General features: G+C 41.7%; 1 protein-coding gene across 1 annotated transcript in view; it reads left to right on the plus strand.

Annotated features, from left to right (window-relative positions):
• Positions 1-19,882, plus strand: part of T265_06878 (hypothetical protein) — a gene marked incomplete at both ends in the record, with an annotated part of 39,587 nt that overhangs the window by 12,119 nt on the left and 7,586 nt on the right. Inside the window, 5 exons of the mRNA XM_009172266.1 lie at positions 4,356-4,475; positions 9,607-9,760; positions 12,364-12,559; positions 13,398-13,534; positions 15,630-15,794. Coding sequence (XP_009170530.1) covers positions 4,356-4,475; positions 9,607-9,760; positions 12,364-12,559; positions 13,398-13,534; positions 15,630-15,794 — 772 coding nt within the window. The remainder of the gene's footprint in view (positions 1-4,355; positions 4,476-9,606; positions 9,761-12,363; positions 12,560-13,397; positions 13,535-15,629; positions 15,795-19,882) is intronic.

Below are 19,882 nucleotides of genomic sequence, written 5' to 3' on the forward strand. Positions count from 1 at the left end.
ACTACGGGTTGTCCTTTGGGCCCAACATTAGCGGATATCTTCAGATGAATAATCGAACAAAACACATGCGACCGTTGATATCCACAGTTCTGAGGTTACAATCCAGTAGTTCATCAGCGTGGACCGGTAAAGACCTTAGTGTGCAAACTGGGCACACAATGCAGCTCAGAACAGTCAGAACAAAAGAGGAAAAATCCTTTACATGTGCAGCTACCATTCCTTCCGAATGGAGCAGTTGAGCTAAGTGTTCAGAATTGCATCGGGTAGCTTGTTCACTGGTGTTTGATCTGATGGATTTTTGCAATTTGCTTGCAAACGCTTTGTCACCATTCGACTAGATGTTATCAGTAGTACACCCACTCAACCGCGTTCTGATGATGTCTTCCCGATTAGTGAGGGAACGCCTGAAAGGAAACACTCAGCTGATTAACTGCCATGTGAGCGTTCTACCTGTCGTGTGGTTTCGTCCTGCTCCCGTGCTATGAACTCGTCGAGTTTTTAACGCAGGTCAACTGTGGAGGTTCCTTAGGCTTTGTCGTTCAATACAAGTTTTCCTGTAATTAGGAAAATATTTACAGAGCGGGGAAGAAACCTTACTGCCATGACTCAGTCTTCTAAAGCATATTCGTGTTGACGGCTTACAAACAGCCCGGCTGAAGCCCCAAACAATAAGAAAAATCCGAATTCAAGGTAGATTGAAATGCTCCCCATGCTAACTGACTGCGATTTAAAGCGTCCCGTTGAAATTACCGATGTTATTAGTTCTGTAGACCCAAAATTTCCTTCGAGCAGAGGACAGGCCTCTTATTCGATTCTCAGCATTCAACATAAAACCCGCCTCATTTTTCAGTTGACAAACTTAACCGCGTCAAACTGTCCGAAGTCCAAGTAAAACACTAGGAATCAGTTGAAAGATCACGAAAGAACTTGAAATTTCGTGTATATTTGTACAAACACTTCCCTCCTGGAAAGTTTTGATTCCCGAATTACCAAGAACAAGTTAGTTGCGGCAAAGCCGACGAAAACAGTGACAATGTTGGCAGTCGGAATCCATCGCCAAAGGATTTCAAGATAAAACATCAAAAGATTTCTGCATTTTAAAGAACAAATGCGAACACAAACAGAAACGGATCGATAGATAGATGGACGGATAGATAGACAGACAGACAAATAGACAGATAGACAGACAGACAGAGACAGATAGATAGATAGATAGATCGATAGATAGATAGATAGATCGATAGATAGATAGATAGATCGATAGATAGATAGATAGATCGATAGATAGATAGATAGATCGATAGATAGATAGATAGATCGATAGATAGATAGATAGATCGATAGATAGATAGATAGATCGATAGATAGATAGATAGATCGATAGATAGATAGATAGATCGATAGATAGATAGATAGATCGATAGATAGATAGATAGATCGATAGATAGATAGATAGATCGATAGATAGATAGATAGATCGATAGATAGATAGATAGATCGATAGATAGATAGATAGATCGATAGATAGATAGATAGATCGATAGATAGATAGATAGATCGATAGATAGATAGATAGATCGATAGATAGATAGATAGATCGATAGATAGATAGATAGATCGATAGATAGATAGATAGATCGATAGATAGATAGATAGATCGATAGATAGATAGATAGATCGATAGATAGATAGATAGATCGATAGATAGATAGATAGATCGATAGATAGATAGATAGATCGATAGATAGATAGATAGATCGATAGATAGATAGATAGATCGATAGATAGATAGATAGATCGATAGATAGATAGATAGATCGATAGATAGATAGATAGATCGATAGATAGATAGATAGATCGATAGATAGATAGATAGATCGATAGATAGATAGATAGATCGATAGATAGATAGATAGATCGATAGATAGATAGATAGATCGATAGATAGATAGATAGATCGATAGATAGATAGATAGATCGATAGATAGATAGATAGATCGATAGATAGATAGATAGATCGATAGATAGATAGATAGATCGATAGATAGATAGATAGATCGATAGATAGATAGATAGATCGATAGATAGATAGATAGATCGATAGATAGATAGATAGATCGATAGATAGATAGATAGATCGATAGATAGATAGATAGATCGATAGATAGATAGATAGATCGATAGATAGATAGATAGATCGATAGATAGATAGATAGATCGATAGATAGATAGATAGATCGATAGATAGATAGATAGATCGATAGATAGATAGATAGATCGATAGATAGATAGATAGATCGATAGATAGATAGATAGATCGATAGATAGATAGATAGATCGATAGATAGATAGATAGATCGATAGATAGATAGATAGATCGATAGATAGATAGATAGATCGATAGATAGATAGATAGATCGATAGATAGATAGATAGATCGATAGATAGATAGATAGATCGATAGATAGATAGATAGATCGATAGATAGATAGATAGATCGATAGATAGATAGATAGATCGATAGATAGATAGATAGATCGATAGATAGATAGATAGATCGATAGATAGATAGATAGATCGATAGATAGATAGATAGATCGATAGATAGATAGATAGATCGATAGATAGATAGATAGATCGATAGATAGATAGATAGATCGATAGATAGATAGATAGATCGATAGATAGATAGATAGATCGATAGATAGATAGATAGATCGATAGATAGATAGATAGATCGATAGATAGATAGATAGATCGATAGATAGATAGATAGATCGATAGATAGATAGATAGATCGATAGATAGATAGATAGATCGATAGATAGATAGATAGACAGATGGATAGGCAGGTAGATAGATAGAAAGATACATAGATAGACAGACAACATACACAGATAGACAGATAGATAGATACATAGTTTAACTGGTTGCCTGATCTGTTGATGGATTGATAGATAGAATGCTCCATTGACTGACTGATTGACTGACGGACTGGTTGATCGATCGGTCGATTGATTGATTGATGATTGATTGATTGATTGATTGATTGATTGATTGATTGATTGATTGATTGATTGATTGATTGATTGATTGATTGATTGATTGATTGATTGACGTGTTGCTGAATAAATGATTGTTCATTTGCTGTGGTTGACTGCTTGGTGTGTCGGTGCAAGGATTGTGAGACAGTTGGTCTCAGCCGTGGCATGGCCCCGCTCAGCGAACAGGAGCAAGCGCTTTTCTCGTTAGAATCGCTCCAAGCATCCCAACTCTAACTTTCATTCAGCCATCGCTTGAGGCAAGCTAATCGACTTAAACCATGCTCCCAGGGATAAGAAGTCAATGATCTTCGTGCGCAGACTCTCTTTGTTGCAGTGTGTTGTTGCTTGACAAAACGTGTAAAAATGATGAAACTAGAATTGTTACGCTTGATTTTGTCTCAAATGGCCAAAGTTTAGGAAAAATTCCGTCAAGTGTGCCTCATCCTTCTCCCCAGTTCTGTTTAATCCATTCTGCCACTGGATGTGAGGTCAAGCCAAAGAGGAGACCAGCTCTGAGTGTGCACAAGTGAGTCTATTCCGGACTCCAGCAGAACTGTTCTCGGGTAGCATCAGCTGTTACCGGTGCAGTCTAATACTCATGGTCTTGCATCAGTAGAACTATCAGGAGGCTTTGGCTTGGCACGCAACACAGCATGGGCTTGTAGTACTCTTATGGTCGGTTTCAAAATGCCCGTTACCAGCTCATGGAAAATCTACGCCCTTTGCCGAATGACTGCCTGTGGGTACCGCAACTTAAGTGTACGGATAGGTGGCGATGCCGGGCCTGCAGCAAGTTTTTACTTAACACCATCGGCGAATTAATGTCCGGATCCGTTTCAAGTCCTATCGATCAATCATCTCATTATTTCACAGTGTTCAGCTGAAAGTCAACGCAGACCAGTGCCGTGTAATCAGCATGCTTCATTTGCTTTTGTCAGTAATGCGGGGTAATCGAGGCACTGCACCGCTTGACACAAGCTGCTAAACAGCCAATCAGAAGGCGAGCCAATCACAATCGAACAACTTTGAGCCGTCAATGTATGATTCGGAGAGGCGACCAGGAAGACTGTTTGCACAAAAACACCGATTTTCCTTGATCGATTCCCAGGGTCACGACACCAATACTATCTTGCATTCACAAACGCCTCCCAAGGAAGCTTAATCGTGCAGCTTCCGCACTGGGGGACACAGTAAGACAGACTTTTTAGAGGGTAGTTTTAATTTATTCTGAGAGTGTAATGGCTGCTTCGACTCTGTTTGTACCCGATCTGCGGACATTATCTAAATCTCTCTTTCGTACCCTGTTCACAGTTACGCAGAAGGTTGCTGTTGCGTCTTATTCGCGGTCATCACATCCTTGTGGGTGACTCGAAATATTGGCGAATTTGGATGGTCCAAGTTCTTCAAATCAGACAAGAATCCAACACAAATGTGAGTTGCTCTGTTGAACTGTAACTTGGATAAATTTGTATCCTGTTTTATTAATATGAATGTCCATTTTCAAACTAAGCGGAATCGAGTTAAACGGAAAGGTCGAGGGGTGCCGTACGCCCGCTTCGTTTGCTTCCACCAATCTCTTGGAAGACTGGAATCAGACGTCTGTTTGCATGTACCATTCAGCCGCGGACGGTGGATGAGGAAAGCACGGCGGAACGAATTGCTCAGCGTTGCCGAACTACCAAGTGAGACCGAAAAGTTACTCAAGTGGAAGGCAGTAAAGTAGTCAGTGTGTCAGCTATGCTCTGTGTGTCCGTCTCACGTGGCTAACTCTGATTCTCGATCTGAATGTGACCTCGGTTTGACTTATGAGTAATGCAGGCTTCCAGCATACCCGAAAGTTAAATATTTGTGTCGGCTGTTTTTAAATTTTCCTATTAGGGCGTGCAAATGATTCGACATAACTTCCTGGGGTCCCAGAAGAGACTTTTGGTGATCAGCGATGCACAGACCAACGTGACCAGTAACTAGCCCGATGGGTGTCTCAGAGCTGGTGAGAACAACCAGATCACACTTTTCGCACCCTGACTGGTTCTTGCTGATAGTTTTTCGGAACTCCGGTCCTCTTTCTTTAAGCCCACACCAAGTTTCTTGGTCATGAAATAGCTTCAAATTGGGCTCATATCTGAACAGGTTCCGTTATCATAGGTCGATGCTGTCGGACATGGATACCTGCTAACAATTCTTCGCCTCGCTGCGTCATAGTTGTCTAGGTGACAGACAGCTCCACAACCATAGCGGTTTTCACATTTTTCGCCTCACTTGTGTGCCGTTAATCCAGAACGTTTCTGTCAATTTTATTTTTAAAAATCACGGGAACTGCGAATAACCCGAACATCAACAGACAACCTGGTGACAGTTCTCTTCGATAAGAATTTGGAAATGCGGTCTACATTATCAGACCTTTAGGATCGAGGTCAACTAACGGCAACAGGCTTGATGTGTTGAGGTCCGTCGAACGACTGCAGGTGTTCTCTGACTGCTCACCTGGACAGAGCTCGAAGCCCCCACTTGTTGTGCTGGTTGGACGCATGACAAAACATAGATGGAAGAATCAATACGCTTATGAACTCTTCAAAACAAATTGATGTGATGAGAGCTGTGGTGTATTCCAAATACAACTTTAGAAACAAAAGAAGCTCTCACACCAGCGTCTACTTTCTACGGTAAACTGGTTAACCTGGCACTGGACCGACGTTGCAGAGAGTCGTAATATATAAGGGAAACAGTCACAATGCCGGTTCAACATGATTACCGCCGGTCCACGGTCTGTAACGATCAAATATACCCGGCAGCTTGTAGCGAAGTAGAGGAGGACAGGTAGGCTGCACAATTAAACCCAGGATTCTTCTGTGCATGGGGTTTTTCAAGAACTGGACGAGCAATCCGAACAGGGTGTACACGTATCTGCAAAACGTCGAGTTATGCGGTGCTTGAAATGATAGAGTAATACCGAAATCGAAGGTCCTGTGGCTTTTAGGTACAACAATTTTATCGAAGGGGGCGATGGACTTACTGCAATTGATTTTCAACTCACAGGGATCCTACTCACGGTCGAGGACTTTGTCCGTCTATATGGAAAATTTCGATAAACTTTGGATAGCTTAAACCAGTGCGGAGGTGATTAGTAGGCAGCATGAACTAGGCGGTTATATGCTAGCAGACACGAAAATTAAATTATCATTTGCACTGAGTACTTGATAAGCAAACATTCACAAGTGTTCTCTTGAGCCTTCCCGAACTTGATTTCAATTTTGAGCAATAAATTACAAACACTGCAAAGCGGTTTCATAATTTCTGCACCTAAATTCCATCAGATGCGTCGACGGCGCTTTGACACCTGAAAAGAAACTACTCACGCGTTTCGTCAGTAGCACGCGTCAATATACCCAAATCCCCTGAGCCTTCGTAACTCATTCGTTTGAGGTTATTTAGAGAGGTGTATGAGAGTGTTAAAAGGCAAACGAGTCGGCTGTGGTGGGTGCGGTGGTCAGGCATTATAGCTGGACGTTATTGCGCCAACAAAACGCTGGTGGGGATTTCTGCCAAAGAACTGTTGATTCTCACTTTTTTCCCACGTGGATAAATCTAAAAAATATCTTAGGCATGTTGAGTTATTGTCAACATCACTGTGAGGCTCATCGGATGGAGTTTAATTGGAGTTTAGAGCGAAATTCTATTGTTTCACCAGTTCCATGTAGTCAGTCAACATAGCAGTAGAACAGTCTCACGATCGTCATCATCAATCTAATCGTCGTGAAACTACATTAGTATCTGAAGATGCACTTTTCTGGCGTGTGAGGAGAACTATTTATTGGTTAGCGACTGATTGCATTTTCCGTAGCAATCATAAAAAGCCTGAGCAAATGGTAAAGGAATGCATACGTTCAACCGAGGAGCACCACTCGCCTCAAACCTGGCTTTCAAAGTGGCCAAAACTGATCTAGTGAAGATGTACTTTCCTCTTAAGTGAGTCCAAAAGTCCTTGACGATTCTTCTTAGTCATTCTGGGTTGTATCTGATTTGAGAAAACGAAAGTGCTTCACTCACGCGTGTCTACACACTAAAGGATAAAGCCTGCTTCGACGTAAAAGCCTGAATATAGGTCATTACGACATAAAGGTCACTAGAGCATCCTCATTCAACTATAGCTCCTGTTTCATGTTATATGACAAAATACTTTTGTTATCGATTTTCGAAGAACATCTGCCTCAATCTTTGAGAATTGGAGGGCATGCGGGACACGGACGCTATCACTGTTTATCAGTTAAGAGTCCCGAAATGGGCAAGGTGAGGTAAGTTTGCTTAGATTTCTAACAATGAAACGGGTCACTTGCATCTGTTGTACCCGGTTCTCTAATAAAACCAGAGTGGTTCTACTCGGATTGGCTTCGTATTCTTCAGGGGAGAGCGCAGTACTGTACTGAAACCTGAATGAATGAACAAACTATAGCAGTGAATGAAGGAACGCCTCCCAGTGCGGTTACAGTCTATCAGAAATGAAAGTAAAAAACTTCATTTGGACAGTCATCCTTTTGAAGTTTTTTGGACTTTGTTTGAAAACTAAACAATACTGAACAAACGGTGAAAATCGGCCAACTAAGTTCCATAACAACCCATCACCGGTTGCAGGGACGACATCTTGACTGCTCGCGTGACCCATCTGCAGTACGTGCCGTTACACTAGTAGTGTTTAATGTAATGCCATCATTCCGGCGGAACTTATCCCAATGACACTGCTTCTTCGGACATTTATCGGAATCACAGACTCACAGACACCGGCTCCGCCTAAATCCTATAGCTTATTCGTTTTGAATGCCAGCCAGCCATTGAAAAAATTCACTCAAGCCTGTTACCTATTCGATGCGCTCAGCTCATCAAATATCTAACTTCATGGAGCTAATGCGGCGAATTCTGACTCGGGAACCTGCCACGATAAACTGTACCCCAAATACGTGAAAGCCAAAAACTTACCGATCTAGATTTTTCAGAACTTTTCACAGGTTCCCGACTAGCGTGTATGCGCACTAAAAGTCACTTATAACAACCAAACCATGAAGATCTTCCATTCTGTATTCGACACTTGTGCGAGCCCTCTCTTGTGTCCAAAAATATGCAAACAAATCACAATTTTTGTAATCAAGAAAACCAATTCCTTCCATTACATGCGTTTTTCAGTCAACTATGGACGCTGCCACTCTCCCTAAGTTTCTAATACGGGGTTGAGGAGCACTTGCTGGACATACATGACACTAAGATACAGGCTGAGGGAACTCTCCCCATGGTTACTGTCCTCAAAGGCATCAGTTCAACATTGTCTTAGGGATTTTACAGTAATAGTTTGATCTGTGAAGAAGCAAACTTAAGGCTAATAATCGGAAAACTGATCAAGCGATTTCTATGCAATGTTTCTGCTACTCATTCCGATTGCACTTGGGACATTCGCCGCTGGAAGCAGGAATTTTACCCCTTAATCGACTCAACTGTACTAACATTGCGTTTATATCCTGTGCACAGCTCATTCCTGAGTAATGATCACCAACGGACACAATGTACATTAGGCATGAGGTATTGCGCATGTCAAACGCAGTTCAGTTGCAGTTATCGATCGGGTAAAGGTAGTGGACAGCCGGCGTTGCGCACTCCTCAGCATGATTGTGTACCAAGTCAATACAAACAGTAAACTCCATAGATAGACGTTTCTTGAGTAATGTCTTGAGAATTTGAATGGGACAAATTGAAGATGAAATTTATTAGCGTTTCCTGCAGAAATCATGGCTGAATATTATTTGAGTCTTACTGTTGGAGATTTCTCCTTGTTTGAGAAAAACTGAGGCGTATAATAACTCGGGAGGACAACCTGATAAAACATAAACAGCTCTCTGACGAGCGCTCTATTGCTCGGGCAATGTTCAGTTACTTGAGTCATGCTGTTTATAAACAACAAAGAATTCTTCGACAGCCCACGACCGGTTTCGCCCTTCTTGGGGCTCATCAGGTAGGCGCAGTCCCCGAGTTTCCGTCAACTTTATGTTCTACTTGAAACCAAATTGCACGGAATTATCTAAATACACTCATTTGTAAAACAAATTTGGTTCTGCGAGAGTCCCACCTGGAGCCCCGTTGAATCGCTCGTTTGTGATGTTTCCAGACAACTGAATGTGCTGCGCCAGGTCGCCTCATGTTTCAGTTGCTATGATATTCGAGATATCACGATACATGTATATTCGTGGGGCACTACTCATTAGGTAGCTGAAAATTCTTCGGCCGGTCTTGGTAGACCGTCTCCTTACCTACCTAGCCAGTGGATGCCTTAAATGGCTCAAAAGATTTCAAAACTTGTGTCACCCGCATGCGCCCTCACTTGACGCGCTACTTGATTTTGTGTACTGAACGAATAATTGAGGAAGTATATCTTGCAGAATATTCTTTTCCGCTAATAGCAGCCAGTGATAGGGAGCGACTGTTCGGGGTGCCACACGTAGATAAATATGTACATTTCCACTTATTTGTCTACTCTTCTCGGATTTTACAATGGCCCAGTTGATGTCACTTTTCTTTGTAGATACGTCAGCGATTCACAGCCGGCCATGTTGGTTGCCTTGTTGGCCATGATACTGCCTGCCGTCAGCCCGATCGAACTTTGGCGATTACAATACAAACGCCTCAGTAATAGTGCAGGTATGTCCAGTTCTGAATCGATTTTGCACAGTCGGAAGGTTTTAAAAGAAATACTTTCCAACCGATTGGCAAACCTGTTGTAAACAAACTTAATGTGTAATTTGGCTCTCAAACTGTGCTAAAATCAAATGCACATATTCTGGGTTGTTTTTAATGCATCGCTTCTGTCTTGGTATGTTTTCATTCGCGAATGACGTTTAAAAACCGGTTTAAAAACGGTGCAACTGTTCAGCAGAGAGTGCTTGTTGTTTTCAGAACGAATAAGCGTGATTATCGGTTAGCTTTTGAATCCTCTGTAATTTCAGTGGATCACGCGGATTGGTCAGGCAAAAAAAAACACTGTTAGATTATAAAACACACAGTAATCTATGTTGGAATGTTCCGGCAAAACTTCCCTTGGATCCATACCTTGAGGTCCAAAAGATATACAATTTAAATCATTCACTGTGAGACGTTTCGAGATCTGAGCAGTTTTTGGGTTGGCTAACTGACGGACGTTATCATATAATTAACGAAACCCCGTCCCAGCGGAAAACACATAAATATACATACATACATACATACATACATACATACATACATACATACATACATACATACATACATACATACATACATACATACATACATACATACATACATACATACATACATACATACATACATACATACATACATACATACATACATACATACATACATACATACATACATACATACATACATACATACATACATACATACATACATACATACATACATACATACATACATACATACATACATACATACATACATACATACATACATACATGCGCATTAAATACGCCTTTTTGCTGAGTGACATATCTGAACTTTAAAGTACATGGTTATGAAACAGAAAAATAAGAAAAAAACAGTTTGCTGGAGAAAGTGCTCTGACCTAAAGCGTCCTTTGTTTATCTTACCTGTAGTTTGTCCAGGATGTTTCTCCCTAAAGACAAACTCAATTCTTCAAAGAATAACGGCACTTTTTTGCAATTTTACAGCACATAAGGAAGAAAAGGAATCACAGAGTGAGTGACCATATTCCTCTCATCATCGCGGTCATCAGTTGTCACCAGTTCATGATTCACTTCGTGACCACACTCATTGATACTTGTACCAGTGAAACGAGGAGACCCCTTCGTCGCAAAGTCGTTTAACAGAAAACACAAACTAAACAGTTACAAGCTTTTGGACATGAAAGTAGACGCCTCATATGCACACAGTTTTTTAATAAATTGAACATTTTCACGTGTCTTTTTGGACCTTCATGGATATCCATTGACTATCACGCAACTGTAAATGAAAACTGTGAAGCAGTTCTACGAGTTTTGTGATAAAATTCACCTTCCTTAAGCACGGGGTGGAGCTTCGACACAGGCTACACCAGCACCATCATCACCATCATCGGTGAACTCTTCATCCTCATCAACAACATCATTATCATCACGTTCATCAGTATCATAAACAATTTCACCATCGTCATCATCATCATCTGCAGCTTCACTGTGGAACTCAGAACCGGTTTCACATCAGCCAAGAAGTATTGATTTAGCCTATTTTCCACTTGCTTCTGTGTGGCAGAAATAACGATATTGCTTATTTCTGTAACTACCAGTTCTAAGGTTATCCTCACACGATATCAAAGGACAACAATGCTCAGTCACTAAAGTTTTTGATTAGTTTGGAGGTGTAGGAGCATACATAGTGTTTACAAACAGCATCAGTAAAACATTTTCCGTAGATGCATGAATAAAACTCATCAGGGGACTGGCCATTCAACTTGACCCATTGTTTGGTCACAGTCGCGAGGTGACCTTTTAATCGGGCGCCAGTCTGTTGAGTTTAATACCCCAACGACTCAGTCAACACTTCTAGACAGTTCGGTGCAAAACCATAGTATGTACCCTTGAGATATGCACTCCATGCCTTTCCTGTTTGTTTTAACATTACTGACATAGTGTTGTGTTCACATCGTTGCAGCTGAGCACTGATTGGCCGAAAATACACTGTCACGTGACTCATTGCAATCAAATCCGAGTGCAATGATGCTAGAAGTTCCACAAGAACTTCAAAGTATCGGTCAGTGACAGCACGTTGCTTGTCGTGTTACCTGGAATGTATGACCCATTCCACCTCGCATGACTGGAAGTTCTGCACATCCTCACCCAGTATGATCGAGCGACGCGTGCCATTCAGTCAGTATGCAAGGCTCTGACTTCACCCAGTTTCTGTGTAGGAATGTCATAGGTTCGTGGATGCCCATAACTGACAGAACTTTGGTCCTGATGATAACGGTTTGCAAGCCTCAGGCAAAGGTCAGGAGGTCGACACAAGTGGGCGAACTGCCTGAGTTCGGCTTGAACGACGCAGAACAACCGTGGAGCTGTTTGACCGATGGTCTGGTTGGACCACCAGATAAGGATTCGTGCGGAGGTGCCCACCGGTTAATCACAAGTGCCTTTTTCATACCGATAGTCACCCGGTCAGGGAAATATTCTTCCGATCTTGCAAACAGCGCGATGTCACAAGAAAGATATAACTTGTCAGCCAGTCGCAAAAGTGAGTGTGACTCTTGTTGAGACCACCGGGTATTGGTAGTCTTCTATCGTTCAAGCTTATGTGCATCATGCTGGGTAAGGTACACATGTCGTCGGAAACTGCAGGAAACGATAAAAATAGGTCAGTTGAGGATGAAGTTAATGCCAACCCTATCAGTGTCGTGAATTCGATGGCTGGATATCAAGACAACGTTGTATTCGCAGCACTTGCCACAGTCTCCACACAAGAGCCTCACTTTTCCCTTCTCTCCAGTTGTTGGAACTGATGCAGAGACGCCAGCTGGATCGCGTTTCCCAGTGTCGAAAATAACCGGCACCCTGAGACTAAACAGATGAGTCTACTCACATGGGCTTGCTGAACTCTTAGCTGATCCAGACTGACGCCCAGTTTAATCCATCAGCACAATGAGTAGATGGTTCAGTCCATTTATCGTACTAGTAATATGATCTCAGTCATTACTATTAGTATTATAAGTACCATTGTTGGCAGTTTTGGGGTATTGGTAGCTTGGATGCGTTTAGTGGTGGTTAGTCAGGTGGCTGTTGAACAGTTCACTTCAGAGCTTCACGATGACTTTCAGAGGTTTCGTTGAATTTTGAGAAGATATCATCATTAGTGCGTGACGGTGCTATCTGCCAACTTGGTGAACAGATCAGTATCCACCTTATCAACTATCATTAGTATCATAATAGTAATAATTCAAAATGATGCGTGCCTTGTACCACGTAAAGTCTTTTTGGAGGGCTGGCTATCCCCATAGTTTGTTGGAAATTGGTTGCTTAGAAAGGTCCCATTAGATCACCAAAGCCAACAGCCATGTGAACTCATGAGCATCTGAAGTTCTCCTTGCAACCAACGATGTGCCAAATAAGAAATTTCTATCTCAATGAGGTTTAAAACAAGTTGAATGAGAAGTCCAGGTATGTGTAACATGAACAAAAAGACATCCTAGAGTCTACCAAATGCTGTTTTGGAATCACACCTCATGTTCTCACTGAGCGTCCAGATAACATTTAATTCCAGTCCAAAGCAGTATCCGAAATCGAACCGTCCGGTTTTTTTAAAGTATACTATACTATCCACCATCAGCGCGTTTCGCTTTTCTTTCAGAAACGGCCGAACTTAAAAATGAATCCCTTCTTCCCTGGAACGTTGTACAAAAGCGAGTACCTTGGGGTATAATTTTTGTGCTCGGTGGAGGGTTTGCACTGTCGGATGTATGCCAGGTAAGTTATATACACTTTCTATTAGGAGAACTAGGTCCGAACGAATTACATAACTGCCAATGGAATAACCGTTTTTCGTTGAGACAGATTTCATTGGTTGTTCTTCACTCGCCCTTAGCAGATGAGTTGTATTCTTAATATCACTTTTTGATCGCTTGTACGTGGCAGTGATCAATAGAGCAGCTGGCTCGCACGTTCATTGACTTTTCTGGTTTGGCCAAGCGTACCAGGCGATCAAGTGGCTATTCAGACCGGGGTTCACGGTAATAAGAAGGCATTAAGGAGACTGTGGTCCACAACACTTTCAAAACTGTTACTACCCCCTAGATGAAGTATCTAAGTGATTTCCCAAACGGAAATGTCTCCCAATCGAACAGAAACTCGTTCCATGGTTTCTACCTTATCCGAGCGTTCTTCGACAGGTTTTACGTGGGTCGGCAAGAATGGGCTATCCGATCTGAAGTAATGGATTCAGCTGTTTGATAATCTTGTGTGCACTTGCTTGTCACATACGAGCGTGTTTTGGCAAAGCTGTGTATTGACCATCAGTTTCCATCATCTAAAATTTAAGGAACTAGTGTTTATCGACCAAGAGGGACTTTGTGAGGAATACAGCGGGGCATCGCAGCTCCAGAATAAACACGGGATCAACAGACGTCAGAAGCCCTAGCCAGCCGAGAAATGGAGGAGCATGGGGCCCTCTGGAGCGTACTTCAGGGAATATACTGGAGCAATACAGCTCGTACAATTTGAAACAACAGTAAAGCATTACCTTCCTGTAGGCGGCGTCAGCACATTTGAAAGGGGCAAAGATAATGTCTCCTTCAAGACTTGATAATCAGCAAACAAATCGTCATACTTCATATTCATTGGCGACTTCATCAAATGCGACAGCATCGATTGATGTGAGCGTGTCTGCTATAATAATACACTGAGCCCTTCCAAAATTATGGAGAAGCAAACCAGTGGGGGGATTGCGTTTCTGGAAACTTGTAATCGTTTATCCCCTAACCAGGGCATTATGCCACCTGGAATCATCTACGCAGTTTTGTCATCCATCAAATACTTGGTTTTGGTGGAAGTGTCAGCTACGTCCACCTGAATTTCTCGCTTACGATGATTCCCTATAACTAATAGTACTATCTTATTTTTCAGTTGGTATGCTACTCGACATATTACAATACACTGTCTGAACGTAGCACACTCGGGGACTGCGGCTCCCTGATGACCCCCGGGAGGGGAAAAAACGGTTTTGGACTGTAGAAGAGTTTTCAGTAATCATATGAATGGTGTGTTGCAGGATAAACTCATGTCATCCCCGATTTCGGCAAAACATGTAAGTGGAATCTTCATTTGCATGAGATCCACACAGCGGAGGGCGATTTGAGTCGAACAAATAACGGAGGATGCTCTGTACTTTTTAGCAGTAAGTACCTTCATAGTCTGTGGAGTCAGTGGACCAGAGTGATAATCAGGACTGATGACTACATTGTGAACACTGGATCGATTCTGGTTGTCTACAGTCGACAGGAGTGAACACGAGGAGGTTACATTACAAGGAGTTAACGCGTTTCTTGGCACCAACGTAACGAAGTGCCCAGCTTGCAGAATAAAACAACTAAAATACGAAGCTCTGGAAATTATCATTATGACAAGCTTTCAAAGCACACGACTCCTGAGTGGAGTTTAAAAACACTGACCAACATGTCGCCAGAACACTTACTTGAGTTATGTCAACGCCTAACAGTTTGAGTCATTCTGTTTACATCTCACAAATTCAATGAAATGCTTTCTGGCAATGTTTGTTGCTTGATGACGAAAGAGAGTGCGATTCAATCGACCTTGGTAAGGCCATCATTCCGTTGGAACTATGCCTTATAGCAGCCATCATTCCGTTGGAACTATGCCTTATGGCAGTAGCGTGGTATAACACATTCTCACGAGATGTGAAGTGTTGCCCAGTCAGTTCTATCTTAAATCGTCTTGCGTTTACTCTCCAGAGATGAAGTAATGAATGTGTGTGTAATGGGAACTTTCAAAACATTCATATTCTATCACTTTGTTCTATTACATCTTGTTTCCTAATTAACTTCAGTATTCCGGATTGTCCGCTGTGATCGGGAGGTATCTGATGGAACATGTTAACGGATTGCCTGTTTTCGGACTGGTCGCCATTTTCTCAATACTCGGCGCATTCTTTACAGAACTCACCTCAAACGCCGCAACCATCTCAATTCTGCTTCCGATTCTGTTCAGCTTGGTGAGTCGGCATTTGTCACTCGACAGGAATTTCTCTTCGACAGGTGGTGCCTCTGGGGGAATGCAGTTTCACAGACTAATGGTTTTTATGAAAAGTCCAGCTGACTGTTCCGCTTGTGGTGTTCTTTGAATGAATGCGCTGCAAAAATCCCATCTCATGTTTTAGTCGGTACGATATTCAAGGTATTGAATTTTTTATTTGGTAGAACACACTACTCATAAGGTTGCTGAAAATTCTTCGGTTTTGGCCTAATTAGCATTACTCAGGCAGGAAGGCGCCCATGTTTCCGTTAACCGTATGTTTTACTTGAATCCAAATTAGATGCTACCCACGAAATGCAATTCAAGTTAATGTTAACGGGAAAGTAACTTGACTCCCAGTTAAATTTTTCGTTTACGATACTCATTAGTGTCTTTTTTGAACACATGGTTGCATTTGTGAGGCCAGAAAATCACAACCAGGTAGATACAGGATCACACCACAGCTTCAGCAAAGTGTTCCAATCGGTTTGATAGCAAGGGTGGGGTTTCGTTCACTTATGCCTTCCCGTCAAACCCTCAGTAAGAAACTTGGTATGAACTCCGAACAGATTAGTGGCACCCCTGTCGCCATTTCTGACTGCATTCAGATACTGCTTTTCGCATGTGAGAGGAACCCCTTTTATTGAGTTTCTAAGCAATGACTTCATTCATGGACGTTGTGAAGGTAGGGACCAGAACGTATGACCTTGTCAACTATCCATCTTAGCTTTCGATCAGGAGTCTACCAATGAGAACTACACAAGTACAAATAAGATATTTCATCACCAAAATCTAGTAGGCAGATTGGTTGAATTCGAGCCTCTGTTCTTCTTATGCCCTAATGTGACTTGGACACAAAGACCAAACTACGGTCAATGTCCACTGCATTACAGCAAAAATGAATGATAAATGTGGCAACATCTGTCCATGAAGATGAACGAACAAAACTTTTTTCGCTTTTTTACTGCTTTTGAGAAGGAGTTGCATTGAAAAACAACGACAAAGTGCGTCTTAATTGCTTGGTTGGAAGAGTTCTGCGCTAAGGGATCGGACTGTTGTTGCAAATGTCCATATTAGGGGGGAACTGGCACATATATTAAATATGTTGTTGAATCCAGAGTGAACGTGATCTAGTGCACTGAGCCGCGTGCCGAAATTCATTGAATTAGCTATTTCCCCAACTGAGCGGTTTTTGTACCGGAGGTAAGGGCTGTTTGCACCAAGAGATTGAAGAAAGCCTTAAGCGTACAGTGCTCATCCACCCAGCAGAGAATGATAGATGTCTCTTCATCACGAAAGTGGCCTTTGCATATCAAGTAATGCTCAAGCAATAGATATCTTGTACGCTCCATACTGTTTTGAAAGGTACCACTCACAATGTCGCCGCTGCTTGTAAACAGTTTCCAGGGCTCCAAAGAAGAGTAAACTAACTGAGGGTGGTCCTTCTCGTACCAACTCACAGACAGAATAGTTTTGAGACTCGCCATTTTCTCTAGATGAACTCAAATGGTATCAGTGAATTCCTCTGACGCTCACCAAATTTACACATCGGTGAATTTAGTCCCTTCCTCAATTTACACGGTCAGATTCATCATACCCGTGTAACCCAGGTAGCTGTCACTTTAGCCACCATGTGTACTGGGGTTGTGTTGACTCAACTGCCCAAACTCACACGCCGCACGTGATTTTTTGCCCCCTCTCTAGGTCCCGGTAACAGAGATACGAAGTTTTCAATCTGACATGCTGTGAGACCCATATTCCGCTCGACATCCAGAGGGAAGGATCTTAGTTAACCCAAGACAATTTCAAATATTGTTTACACCCCTCGGTTTACCTGAGAAGGATTAAAATCGATGTCCTGGCTGAATAACGCGGCGCAGTTGCATGCCGGAAATTAACCTCAGTAGGTAGTTATACTGTGAAGTAATACAAGACCTCCTATCACTTGCTTCGCACAATTATTGTTTTCTTTAAGTCACTTATTTTTTTATGAGATGCAAATTCTTACAGTAAAGAATGCCGTCGCATATTGAGCGCTTTCGACTTCAATTCGTGTATTGGCAATCTCAGACTGGACTCGATCACTGTTGGTAAACTTATGTAATGTAGAAAAACGGTGCTCTTCAAAAACGTGCGTAGCTGAACGACAAGTGACAGTCACTTTCCGGCCTCACGTGATGCTAGTCTCACACCCGCATTATCGATCTTAACCGTCGATTATCGATTTTAACCGGATTGATTTTTACTCACAGTTTTGATAGGTTCTGTTCGTTTTTAACGTCCAAACCAGTAGAAGAGGTTTCGAAGCGCACACCTCCGCTTGAATGATATTGTTCCTGAGGTCTATGCTTGGCTTGAACACGACCTATATGTATAGCGCTGTTGATTCGTTGTTGATCAACTTGCCTGGCCTTCCAGTCCCCACTAGCGGAACTCCCAATGGTCACTCACGAACATCGTGCTGTCTGAGTAAACCGGATATCGTACAAACAATCTAATTTTTATTTAAATAGCTTCAAACTTCTATCAAGGTTGGTGAACTGGACGTTAGAATGGCAAAATACATCTAACCGGTTCGGTGCCAGTGGGTTGCATATCTCGTGTCCAAACCGTAACCATCAGAGTTAGGCCAAAATGATTGCATATGTTACATTTGTCCTGTTTCATCATACTAGAAGTTAGATGATGAAGCACCTTTCTCCTGGCATGTTGTTGCTGGATGTATAGATTGCGAGTTAGCGTTACTCCTCACTGTTTCACCCGTCAAGGATTATCGCACCGATTTGAGTGTGTGCAGAAGCTTCACGACCTCAAACGCTCTGAAAAGACTATGTGGCCTCCGTCACTGATCCGAAATCGGTCGTGAAACCTGTAATACAGTTAAGTGGGTGGAAATTTGTGTCCAACTCGAACTTGGCGTTTCAAGAGTACCAATCAAGCAATCTACATAAAAAACATTCATTAACCTGCGCCTTAGTTCACCTGCATGTATAAGTAACACGTGAAAAATTTCCCAGTTTCAACTTTAAGTGGTTTTATAATAATCCGTTCGACATAATGTTTTGCTGCACGGACAGTACTCATCTCTTAAGGAATGGCATTTCAGTTAGAAATTTAACAAATGAAGATGCAAAAATTGGTGCGCCTGAAAACTTTTTCGATCGAAATCATTGGTCATTTGTACTCGGGTTTAGTTAGAACTCGGGATATTACCCAAAAAATAAATAAATAAATAAATATCAAGTAAATGCCTCACAAAGAGCTACATTTGCTTGATGACAAATATCTTTGTCATGATATATACTACTGATGGAACATACAAGTAGCGTTTGGTTGAGTATCAAAACTCCGTACGTGCATCTGATAGAAGACTAGTGTGAAAATTATATAACCGCTATACCGTGTTTATCCGCTATGTTGTTGAATGTTCAAAGAAATATTTCAGAAAGTTCAGGAGGACGCTTGAGGACGTTAGCTTTTCAAATTACCCTGTACAAATGATATTTTAACTTTCGTGTCTGCTAGCTTGTGAACGTTTAGTTCGTGTTGTCTTGCACTCAGCACCGAACAGAATTTCAGCCTTGACCTGCATTAAGTATCAAATAAGAACAAAGAGACGTTTCTTCTGGTTTCCTGACGACATCTTGTATGCGTGGAGGGAGCTCACAATCTGACGGCTATTATCAATCTGTTTCTGGCTTTGAATTTGGGGTTACTGCCTAAATAAGCTGGCCCTGCTTTTAAACAACGTTGAATTGATGCGTTCGTCTTATTTCTCTTCATAACGGAAACCTTGAAGTTTAAAATCTTGAGACATGAGTTACAAACTAGTGTCTTTTTTGTTTTGAGTGGTGTAATCATCCTCCAGGAAACATGGTCATAGTCCTCCTTGAGTTTTTTGGGCTGCGCAAAATGACTCAGACTTGGAGGGGCTGTCGCGTACAGCAAACTTTCTCCTGTATTTGGATGCCTGTTTGGGACATCCAGTCCAATTGAGTTTCATTGAATCCTCGTTTCTCAGTTTTGTGTTTCCAGTCCCACTTACACAGTGTCTCATAATAGACGCAA

The sequence above is a fragment of the Opisthorchis viverrini genome (assembly GCF_000715545.1).
Source record: "Opisthorchis viverrini unplaced genomic scaffold opera_v5_150, whole genome shotgun sequence".
Taxonomy (NCBI): domain Eukaryota; kingdom Metazoa; phylum Platyhelminthes; class Trematoda; order Opisthorchiida; family Opisthorchiidae; genus Opisthorchis; species Opisthorchis viverrini.